The sequence below is a fragment of the Astatotilapia calliptera genome, chromosome 9 (assembly GCF_964374335.1).
Source record: "Astatotilapia calliptera chromosome 9, fAstCal68.1, whole genome shotgun sequence".
NCBI classification, from domain to species: Eukaryota; Metazoa; Chordata; class Actinopteri; order Cichliformes; family Cichlidae; genus Astatotilapia; species Astatotilapia calliptera.
The window spans coordinates 21,975,771-21,988,217 of NC_137430.1; the positions used below are offsets into that span (position 1 = coordinate 21,975,771).

The window sequence follows — 12,447 nt, forward strand, 5'->3', positions numbered from 1 at the left end:
ACAATTGATCTTTGAGATTTCCAATGGCAGTCACTCCATACCACCAGTGCATATGTAACATATCCATGGCATGAAAACAGACGGGCTGTCAGATTTGATCAGAACCATAACGAGCTCTTTGCGTCATTCCTTTTCTCCACTGACTAAAATAATAATAAAGGGAACGATGAGAAGGAAAATGGTTGCAATCACTGAGTGAATGGGAATGGGTTTTTATGTGTTCACCACATGCATTCACGCAGACTTTCATCTGCAAATCCATCTCTACAGACAGAGCAGGTCAAACTGTACCAATATACTGTGGAAAGTTACGGGAGTGGGAGACATCATAGAGAGGTGAAAGAGCCAGAAGGAGGCGGACAACACAGAGGGGAAGTGGGAAGCTTGGTGCAACCATTTACATAAACATAACAAGTGTGGGAAGCAGCAGTAGGTTAATTATGACATAATGCTCTGTGAGTTGTGCAAATCACAGTCTCAACTACTAAACACTGAATCTCATTTTTCACTGTATATCATTTCAGCACCTCACCCGGCGCACGCAAATTATCCTCCCCTGAGCAGGTGCTCCTTATATTGAATCTATTGTTCAATTTTTAACTGTCTGCTTTCTCTAATATTGAATTTCTATTGAAAACAAATGACATAAAGACTGAATATCTTATTTTAATTGGCAACTAACAAGAGTGGAGCCAAGAGGTTATATCCAGTAAACATTTTTCTACCACACTCACATTTGAAGCAGGAAGTCAAAAATCCAGAGTTGAAATTTTCAGCTGCTCATGTCAGATTTACCCAGTCAGTATTAGCCCCACCATCCCCAACTTTACAATCCAACATGGCAGCAGTGCTTTTAAACAGTAGTAGAACATAAATTAGCCAAACAGAGAAGACTGAACAAGTCAGCAGAGAAGCACCTTATACCTGCATTCTCTTTAAAGGCCAACAGGGGGCAACAGCTCTGTAAAAACATTTCCTCTCCTATAAGCATATGGGAAAACGGCTCTGAGATTTGACCTCTAAACTCTTTGCTGACTAGTTTATATGATCAGTTGCTTGTTTTGGGCCATGCTGAATAAAAATTAAGTCTATTTTGTACATTTTAAAAATAGAGGATATGCTCATGAGCTAACAGCTTGAGTTTGATCAGTTGATAGCCAAGGAGAATACGATATCGCCACAATGACGATGGTGAAAACACTTCAAAATGGGTCTTTGCAAACCAGTGGGTGATTTCACAGTGTAGATTAAAGTGTAAAGTGTAAATATCCTATGAACTTTATCAACAATTAAAACATTTTTAATATGTATGAGTCCTTGCGTTGTACTGCTAGATAGATGGCAGTGATTTACCATACTGAGAGGAAAAATAATGCAATGTAAATTTCTGTGCTACCTTGGTGTAAATTTGTGGTGTCAGCCTATAAAAATGATGTAGCTCAGACAGTGGCAAGAAAGCTTTGTGTGTTGCACTTGCAGGTTTGTTCTTCATTATGATGGACACAGGTGGGTTGGCAGTTCAGATCTCATTGCCTTAAAAGTTCTACATTTATGACTGTATTCTCGAAAACGATGTGCCTATCAGCATGATGTAAGGCAGATTTGTCATCTGATTACACTCCAGTCAACTCAGTGGAGTCAATAAAGTCAAAGGAATTCAAAGAAACCTATATCTATAATCATTTCATATCTTTACCCAAGAGGCAAAGGGCAGACTGACACCCTGAGTTGAAACTCATCTGACAGTTTTCCTGGCTTGTTTGAAAAAGAGTAATGTTTTTGTAAAACCTGAAATAACCTGCGAGAAGTATCCTCGCAAGGTCTGTGTCTTTTTGTTTTATTCACTAACTGGGCCAAGCTTTTATAGACTCACTTTTAAGCCATCCCTCTGCTAGTATTTAATCCTGTTGTTTGTTCTGCATTTTGTTTCTCACCCTCTCTAAAGTACTTTGTTAACTCTGTTTTTAGAGAAGTGCTATATAAAGAAAGTTTATTATTATTCAGGGTCACGGAGGACTGGCTGATTTCCCAGGATGCATTAAGCAAAAGCAGACACTCTAAACACAGTGCCAGTTTACAAATGGACGATCACTCACAGTGGACACTTACGCCAGTTGTAAGTTTAGAAATGACTACATTCAATTCTCTATTGTCAAGAGGCTCGCAAATTCATGATGTCGAAGCTGGCTGTTTATTATACCTGCTTAGTCATTCACAAACACACAATCAGTCAGCTTAGCACATAAGCCCAGAAGTCCCTGGATTCATATTCATCCATGTAAAACTCCCAGACTCCAGCGCCGGTGACGTCTTGGCTAGTTGTCTGACAACTTCTCAGAGAGAAAAAAATTGTCATACACATGACCTTTCTCTAAAATATTTTTTTTACAGATTTTACATGTTGTGTTGTTATTTATACTTTTGCTAATCTAAGTTTACCAGCTACTATTTCCACTCAGTTACATCTACCTTTTCTTTGAGTCTCACCACATATATTTTCTAAAAATAAGGAGCTGATCCCTAAAATAACTCCGAGGTGGACAAACATGTATCAGCTTTCATCAACTTGATGCTGAACCATCTGTTTTTCTATCTCGGGCTGATGTAAATGTCTGGGCAGTTAAAGGAACTCTATGCAGGGCGCCCAAGTGCACTGTATGATCCTGATCTCAACACTATTTATTCGAAGTTTTGACCCCTCGACATGTGCAGAAAAAGATGGGACAAAGCAAACAAAACAATCTGCACTCAGTGACGCATGTTTGCTTACACAGCAGCCCACCTTCACATGAATAAAAATAAACCGTCTACCTGATGGTGGTAAAGTTTGCTAACAAATCTATGACAGTTCTGCCCTTCTTCCTTCTCAATGGAGAGCTGAGCTCCACAAACACCGACCTCGCTACTCCCACGGCTGAGCGGTCTGGTCTTGCCTGAGCCTCCATCCTTCCCAGCCTCCTCCACACTTCCCCCTCCCAGGCATCAGACCATGACCGCAGAGAATGTCTCTCATCCTTTCTCTACTCAAACTACTCCCCATCTGCCCTCTGCCCTCTCTATCTGTAAGAGCATGAGTAATTCTGTCATTTAGGAGTGTTTGCATGGAGTTACTGCGAGACTGTATTGATGCTCGGAGCTGCGTTGGCTTGATCACACCGTGACCCTGGTGAGATGTTCTTAAGACGCCCACATGTATAAAAGGATTATGAAGCACAAAAACAACAGGTTAAACAGGAGGGTGAGAGGCAGAAAATATACAAGAGATCATGTAATTTATTGAGGAGACAGTCACTTATTTGACACCCTTACATGCTTTTATACATTCATTACAGCAACAGTTACTCTACAAGTTCCACCTCAAAAACCTGATATAATAAAAATGATTAGATCTGCTATGTTTTTGAATAGAACTGACAACTAGATTATCAGGTAAACCAGTTAAGGGAGATCTTTATACTCTTAGTTCTGTGCTCTAACATGTGCGGGCAAATCATGTCTGAGGCTTATTCAGTAAAGGACAGAGTAATTTTATTTTAAATATAGGATGGTTCAGCACCTCAGACGGGCACTGGGTTGTTATGTTTCCCGCCGAGAGATGGTTTCCAAATCCTAAATCCAGTTGTGCATGTTTAAATAATAACAGTGAAGACAACATCAAATGACAGGCTGATTAAAAGGCACTGAGATCATGAGTGTGAGTGGTGGTGTGAGTATAGCTACTTAGAGAGTACACTCTCATACATCTGTAAGTATGACTGAGCATGAGGCAAAGAGAAATAAGGTCAGAACAAAATGCTGTCATGAAAACATAACTGAATAACAGTATTTACACTGTTATCTAAACAGAGGTGAAGTTACTGGAAGGTCTGCTATTTCTGGGGGCCTCTTGCAGCAAATATCTCAAAGAAGATATTTTTGCTCTGCATGAAAGAGACTGTCTGACTCCCAAAAAGCATAATTCCTCTGCTCCACACCATCTCTTTTCTGTCTCTCACTCAAATGCCCTCTCATTTCCCTAACATGACGATGCAGACTGACAGTCGTTCGCAGCAAAGCTAACCGATGACTCTGACTGAAGGGGAACTCCTCATTTGGGGGAGAAGACTGTGGGAATGGACATTAGCTCCCAAGGGTGGTGGAAGAAGAAAAAAAAAAAATCAGGGAATTTCTCCCTGAGCAGCTTCGGTTGAGCTGCAGCGCCTCATTGAGAACTTCTCTGTGGCTGTGAGATGAAGTAGACAGCAGCCTAGGAGGTGCAATTTTGATCTGACCTCCTCCAGCTTCCCGTCGCTCTGCTGCTGCCGTGCCAAAGACGAGGCGATCTGTGCCTCCTCCAAAAAAGGCAGAAACATTTAAGCAGGAGTGTTCATCCTTAACTCAGCCCATACTGTCCCTTTGCAGGTCTGCTCAACAAAGACCAGACTCGCTGAGTGTGTACCTCACAGGGTCTGCTTTATAACAGGTCACAGTGTCGCTGTGCACTCAGTGCACAGAAGATGCATATCAGATGAGAGGCTTCCATTTAACATACTGTACCCAGCAGTGTTTACAGAGGGCTTTCATCGCAATGCACATCTTATTGCTGATGGATGATGATGACTGAGCCTGAGCTCTTACACCAGTTTGCATTTACTGTCAGGCATTTATACAAACACACAAGTGTTAGATTCCAACGGGAAGTAACTGCAGCCAGGAACTTGAATTATACTTCATGGTACTCTTTTATCGTGGTCAGCTACATCTTTGTTGTACCTTTTCAAAGACAAAACTATTTTGGTTTTAGGCTTTAGGCACCAACAGATAGTTTAGAGATGACAAAAATAAGACACCGATAGGCGAGATCAGCAAAAATTCAAATCACCACCCTTACCTGGCGAACAAGGCTGTTGGTTGTTGTGTCGGACGAGGTGCTTCCATCTGAGCCTTTAAAGCGACCTTTTCTCCGAGCTCCTTTGCTTTGAGACTTGAGACAACAAAAAAAGACAGGATAAAACTGTTTATGAGGAATCTTAAAATCTTAAATCTTAAAAGAATATACACAAGACCATGCAAACTAATACATTTTCCCCATAACAGATTTTAAGTTCATGTGCAAAAATGCATTCAGCAGAAAATAATATGAGACTCATAAGTCATTAATGTTTAGCAACAAATGCAGCAACTGTAGTTAGATCAATTTCATTATCAATATGTTTTCTCTATGAAAACTCCAAGTACAGGGTGAGATCTCAAAAAAGGTTGTTTCTGACAAAGATTATCTGTGATTATGAAAGCCAATAGAGCAATTTTAAGTTATCTGAGTGACCAGTTCTGCTTCCAACATTACAGCCTCCGTCTTCACTGATGAATTTCATTGCGTAGTTGAGTGGAGTTGGTGAGTCATTTCCAGCATAAAATAATTTTTTATACCAAAGCATTCAGTCAGTATTATAGCCAGTGTCAGCCAAGCACTGACTTCCACTGTTTCTTACTTATTACAGATTTGAGTGTTTTCACTTAAGGTCTAATGTTATGACGTGTTTCAGGAGGTTAGGTAGTCGTGTAGGTAGACAGCTTATTTTTCAAAAGTGGCATCCTGGAAAAGTAATGCACGAAATGCAAGAAATTCATTTCAAATCTGCTTTTTTTTGTCCCCCTCAGTCGAGACCCCTCGACAAATACCCCAGGACCAAACAGAGATATCACTATACGTGTTAAATAAACTCACTTTACTCCACAGAGCAATTATATAATTATATATAATTTATTATCATTTCTTCATTATTTTACCTGCAGAAATACACAAAACCCGTTTTAACATGTTTTAGACATTACAATGTTTTTTCTTTGAGACTTTACACTAGCTTTAAACTTAAATGCCGCTTACCTGCCACTAAAACAGCCAAAACACCTGCTAAAGCACCTAGTACTTAGTTACTTTCGTTTACACAGCAGTACTTTGAACAGAGTTCTTTTTGCATTACACTTGTAAATATGTAATTTCTACCACTGGCTTTACAATTGAAATACTTCCGGAAATATGAGTTAATTTGACGAGCGGCCTGGCTAGCTTACTTCAAAACGTCGTGATATTAAACTAATACGACATGTCAAACTATTTTCAGTCCCTGAACGTGAATATCCAAATATCAAACCTGACCCACAAATAAGTAAAAACAAACCAAAACAAATTAACAAAAAATAAAGATTCGCCCTCGCGACTTACGAACCTCAATCAAAACTTTAATGAGGGCACCTGCGCTCATCAGCACGCGCAAAGGAAGCGGACAGGTTGAGAGCAGGTGAGCTGTTTGACGTCTCTCAGCGTGCAGTGCCAAGGTTTAAAGTGTCAGTTTAACAGGAACTGTCAGCTTTAATTAAAATGAATTAACTCACTTGTAACATGGGATGTTCCAGAGCGTCCATGTGTTTGTCCGGAGGTGTTTCTGCTCTGTTGGTTGGGCTAATGTTGACGACCATCACACCATTTGAAAAACGCGGATATTCGGTAAAACCTCTCGGGTTGTACAGATGCTCCAGCTGTGCCCGAGACAAAAGCGCATTTTTACATAGTAGTGTTGAAGAGTTTAATGCTGCTCTTCAAGTTTGAGTCGAGTTAAAGGAGGAGCTTGTGCGAAAAATGGCTGTAGTTTTTCGCGAGTTCAAGATGATGGTGATGATGTGAGTCGTCGGATATTATAGCCTTCAGCATCACAAAGCCCCCTCATCAGTTCGCTCCTTCCTACACTAGCTGAGAGAGCGCTCCTGCTCCGTGAGCCCTCATCCAACGCCAACACCTCTCTGCCTCCTCACAGCGCAAACGGATGAAAATGAATAGAAGCATCCAAACAGATAGTCGGCATGAACACGACTGAAAAGCGTCAATTCAGAGTAACTTTGATGATCAGAACTGAACAAGTGAGAGAAATCAGTCATAGCTACTGGGAGGTGTTTAAATCAACAAAATGATGCTGTTATTGTAATATAAACCTGATGTGGCCGCTCACAGGTGTTGGCACCAAAGTAGAGGTGCCACAGGGTGGTGGAGGAGGAGGTGGTGGTGGGGACAAAGAGAGGGAAGCCAGAGGAAATAAGACTATTTTATCAGAAATGAATACAAAAACAAAAACAAAAGAACATGCATGTAGCCCAAATACAGATAGTAAAATATGATAAATGTCTCAGCACAAGTAGTTAAAGTAAAATTACTCATGTCTAATGGCTCACTTCAGAATCATATACATGATAGATACTTCAATGATCTTTAATTTATTTAATAAATTATTGTATTGCAGCAGCACGATAAAGAGTAAAAACAGTGCAGTCTAAAAGAAATAAACCACAGTGTTAAAGTAAAAGTGCCACAGGTGCATAGTGAGGGTCTTATACTGTGACAGTGCAAAGTTTTAACAGGAATTTTAACAGTGATAAAAAACAAAACAAAGAAAATAAAAATTTGGTTAATTTAAAGAAGAGTAAAAAAAAATATTGGATCACAAAGACTGATATGTTATTATGTGCATTACTTGATTGTTGCAGCTGTAGTTAGATTAAAATTGCTTTTTTAGAGCTAGTTCCCCTTTATCCAAATAATAAGCATGGAACCAGATGTAATGAGGAGAGGCAGATGTGACTGAAACAGAGGGCTCAAAGGCTGCCAAGCTGAGATTAAGTAGTCATTAGCCAGTGAGCCTGTAGCTTCATACCACAAACAGTCTTGCATTCTGAAGTACAACGAAGATTTTTTACTTTTTTTTCAGTTCAATATGATCCAAAATGAGTGACTGAGACCATAAACTCATGAGGAAAGTGTTCCACAGGTCAAGAGCCGTTTTCCCACAAACCTATACTAAAGGACTGGATGTTTTTTTTGCAATCACAACTATCGCCATCTGGTGGCCTTCACATAGAATGCAGGTTTAAGGCACTTTGCGTTGGCTTCTTTTTTTCTGACCAAAAAGCCGAATTCATTTTTTTTCTATGCTAATAGCATTTGGTGAAAGGAGTATGGTGCCACCACATAGGCTGTATATAAAAGATGGATGCAGCAAAAATGATGTCATATGTGGACAAGAGGGTGGAATACTAGTTACTTAGTTAGAATCTTGATTAGCAGTTCATAGACTGACTGGTTTGGTTTAAATGCACACACATGCTAATTAATGCTAATAACAAACTAGTTGGACAATTGTTGCTACAACAAGCCTATTTCACAGAGGTATATTTAACATTTTCTTGGTGCAGGGGTATGTCCAGTATCCATCTGGATACTGAGTTAAGCATGTGGTAGCTTTGACTGCCTCCTATAAATGAAAGTCAGCTGGACTAGGCTGTGTTGTTGGAGCCTCTTAATGTAATTATTTGACAAAATCTTGGTTTTCCATATTTGCTCCTTGTGTAATAAAGAAATGGAGTTATCCAGTTAAACTGGGATAGCCTAAAACATATATATCATCATGTTATCATTTGGTGCAGGAAACCTGAAAATTGGAGCAGTGAGCCACAAGCTGACAGATGAATAATTCGTATTGGCAGTTAAGTACAGGCAGCATAGCTGGCGGATGAAAAAAAAGGGTGTTGCACCTGTTGACTATTTCATTATTGAATGAGCTCTTTTTGTAAATATGTCATATATATACATATACATATTTATAAAATAATTAATTTATTGTAAATACAATAAATAAATAAATTAAATAAAAATACCTCTCAGTTTCATATTGGATGACATACTTGTTCAGCCAGTAGTCCAAAATCCAAATATATTGTTTCTAAAATAAACTTGGCACTTGCCAGTAAGAAAATCTTTGTTTGGTCGATTATTTCTTTGTTGTAACAATAATTCCTGGTAATAAATCTTATACTGTTGGAAAGCCTGTTTATTCCCCATCCATGATGCCACATTTGTAAGGAAAATGCATTTGTGGGTTGAGCAGCTGGGTTGAGTATGGAGGTTGTACCATGAAAAAAAGCTTATTCTAATATTGAGTTTTGTTTGGTGTTGTTTATTGGATTGGATGATTGAAGTCTGAAGGAACGAGCCATATTGGCCATTTAACAGTCCATCCAGTTAACAAACAGGGACATCAGTGCAATGTGAAAGAACCATACACAGCCACATCAGCATGGCACCTCCTCCTCATGCTGGTCATCGGCTTGGTCACACACCGGTTTGGGATGGTGTCCGATTCTTCGGTGTGGTTGAGGTCAGGACTGCAGGCAGGCCGTTCCTTTTTCTCCACTCCCAAATTTTGGTGATAGTCTCTGATAAATCATGCTCTGTGGGGATGAGTGTCATCTTCGAGGATAGAGTTCAGTCCCAGACTGTGGAGATATGGGATTCCATTGTATGGTATGTTCCAGATTTTCTGGGTACAGAGCCGTCAGCCATATCATACTGGAGACTTTGACTGCAAAGCTGTAGAAAACTATTTACAGTTCCTAAATCCTGACAGGGTGGTGTTGTCTTCTTGGGACACATGTTGTGGCCTGTCTCAAAAATCCCCTCTTATGTGGAATATGCTCTTCTATTTGGAGATGGTACGCATTCAAAAAAAAAATGCTGCAACTTGGTTTTGCAGAACACCAGCTTGAAGTTGCCCTGTGGCACAGGCCCTATCCACATTAGTCAATCATGGCATGCTTGGAGCAGACACCAATTGACCACTGTAGTAGGGTCCATCCTCAAAGGTGCTGCTAATCAGACACCAGTCAGTCACCTGATTGGCAGCACATGGGGTACAAGAATAAGATATAGCAGATAGCAATCGCACAAGAAGGTTTTTGCCATTTGCAGAGAAGATTTGGCAAGTTTTTCATGGGTGCAACCCACAAATGAATTCTCCTTACAAATGCAGCATCATTTATGAGGAAATAAAAAGGCTTTCAAACACTATGAGATTTATTGCCAAGAAGAATTGTTACAACAAGGAAAAGATTGAGCAAACAGAATCCACACTTTTTGGGCTAAGTTTATTTTGAGAAAAGAAAGAAACTTTCAGATTACAAAATTTCATGCATACTAAAGGAAAATCACCAGGTTTGTATTAAACGAATCTTTCATCTGTTTTAAGGCTTGAAATGAACTTTTATTTATCAAATGACCACAAAAAAGAGGAAAATTAATAGAATCCTAGTAAGTAAGGTAATACAAACTTACACTAACAACACACACTGGACACTTTGAAAGGTACACCTTTCAGACTTACCTTACTCTAAATGTGGTATGGTTGTTGGTGCTAGACAGGCTGATCTGAGTATTTCAGAAATGCTGATTTACTGGGATATTCCCACCTTTAGGGATTACAAATAGTGATCTAACAAAGTGAAAATATCCAGTCAGCTGCAGTTCACTGGGTGAAAATGCCTTGTTGATGTCAGAGGTCACAGGAGAATGGCCAGACTGCTTTGAGCTGATAGGAAGGCAACATCAAATGAATCACTGATACAACCAAGGTATGCAGAGGAGGATCTCTGAATGACATCTCTGAACAAACTTGAAGTAAATGGGGCGAAGCAACAAAAGAACACACCGGCTAAGAACATACTGCAATTCACATGGCCTCAGCAAAACCGGACAGCAGAAGAATAGAAATAATTGCCTTGTCTGATGAGTCAAAATGATGTGCCATCTCACAAAGATCAGATCATCTAAAACTGGTTTATTGAACTTGATTATTCATTCTCTGCACTCTATTGTCCTACAGGGTCACTAAATCTCAGTTCAGTGGAAAACGTTTAAGATGCAGTGAAAGGGAAGATTTACATCATGGATGTGTAGCCGATAAATCCAACCCAAAAAACCTTGCATTATAACAGATGCAACTTCAGGATATTTTCAGTGACAGATGTAAATATTAATTCATAATTTCTACTTTTTATTGTTTGCTGAAGTGTAGAAAGGTAACTTTTCTTATCGTTTCACCTGTATAAATGAGTCATTTGCTAAAACAAGGTAGTTTGAACCAGGTAAAGTGAAAGAAAGGAACGGCATCTACATTATATCCCTCGGTATGAACTTTGCAGTCTCGCACTCATGGTATAGTGTCTCCTGTAAAACCATGCTGGTGCTGAAGAATGCTATTCTCAAAAGACTTTAGAGAGCTCTGAAGTTGTTATTCATTATTGCCCTCTAGTGGTTTCATGTGCATTTGCATTTTAAAGGAGAACCGTAAGAACTGTATATAATAAGTTATGTGGGAGCAATTTCTATAAACACTGATGCAAAAAAAAGGCGATGGCCATGGTGGTGGATGCACTCTGAATGTCTCACGTGTACCAAGACTTTATAAAACAAAAACATTTTATGCTGAAAACTATAGATTTATATTTTAGACCAGTTATGTATACTGTTATATCAGGACACAATGAGGTTCACAGGAGGTGATGTTCCACAGTATTTGGACCAATTATCAGTTCGTTAGTATCTTATTTTTGAGGTAAAGGTTCATTTTAGCAATGATTTCCAAAGAAAAAGTGAAAAATGTACATCTAAACAGGGGTAACAGTGCAGGTTTGTCTGGTTATTATTATTATATGCTTCTTTTGTCTTTGTGTATATAACATCACAAGGCATTCAACTGCCCTGTTGTGATATTTTGAGGGTTTTTTTTGTTTGTTTTTTTAGCAACATTTGTAAAAAGAATTTGTACCTAAGAAGAAAAAAAAAGATTGATGGAATGAGTATATGTGAGTTAAAGCCAGTTTTTAAGGTGCTAATATGTATAAACACTAAAGCATTTCCCTCACTGTGTGGCAACTATTTGCTGGCGTGTTTTTGTGTCACAACAAAAACAGATAGGAAGAATTGTTTTCAGTCAGATCCGTTTCAATCAAAGGGAAAAATATTTTTATGTTTCCTGTTCTCTGTCTCTCTAGTAGCTTTTTCCCATTGTTTGTATGTTCTCCTGCCCTGATGACCCCCCGCAGCTGAGCTCTTCTTCTGAGAGGTCTCTGCTGAGCAAGTGAGAATACTCAGTGTTCAAACCAGCATGGCCCAAATAAAAGCACTTCCTTCATCCATCCTGGCAACAGTTACCTTGAAAACATGAGCATGCCAAAAAAAAAAAAAAAATGCCTCTGTGGTGCAAAAGAGCAGATTTACACACAAACGAGTAGGCCTGGAGCTTTCCTGGAAGTGCTGAAGAGGCTGAGATTTTTAAAATAACAGCAAAATTGCTAGAATAAGAGAAAATTCAATGGGCTTCCTTCTATTGTCTGAACATTTCTCGGGAAGTCACAGTAAATGGTGTCAGCTCTTTCTGCCATGATAGCCAAATAATCTCATGACACTGTTTATGGAAATGACTTTGCAGTTAGATAATAAGCCCAGAATGGCAAATTAACATAATCAGCATAGAAGAAAGTAATCCCTCGCACGAATAAAGTAAATGCTCGACAGCTGTTTGCTCAAATTTTACAGAAATATGTTGATGCTGAGAGCACCAGAATTTAATCACAGCAAGCTGA

General features: G+C 39.2%; 1 protein-coding gene across 3 annotated transcripts in view; it reads right to left on the reverse strand.

Moving 5' to 3' along the window:
• Positions 1-6,580, reverse strand: part of cacnb2a (calcium channel, voltage-dependent, beta 2a) — a 69,682-nt gene extending 63,102 nt beyond the window's left edge. Inside the window, exons 1-2 of one of the 3 annotated variants that reach the window (XM_026179809.2) lie at positions 6,376-6,580; positions 4,871-4,963 (exon numbers count right to left, since the gene is read on the reverse strand). In XM_026179809.2, coding sequence (XP_026035594.2) covers positions 4,871-4,963; positions 6,376-6,459 — 177 coding nt within the window. In that variant the 5' untranslated portion in view covers positions 6,460-6,580. Of the gene's footprint in view, positions 1-4,870; positions 4,964-6,209; positions 6,336-6,375 lie in introns of those variants that run through there. The other 2 variants (XM_026179810.2, XM_080306060.1) reach the window with 2 other exon arrangements.
• Between the last annotated feature and the right edge of the window lie 5,867 nt (positions 6,581-12,447).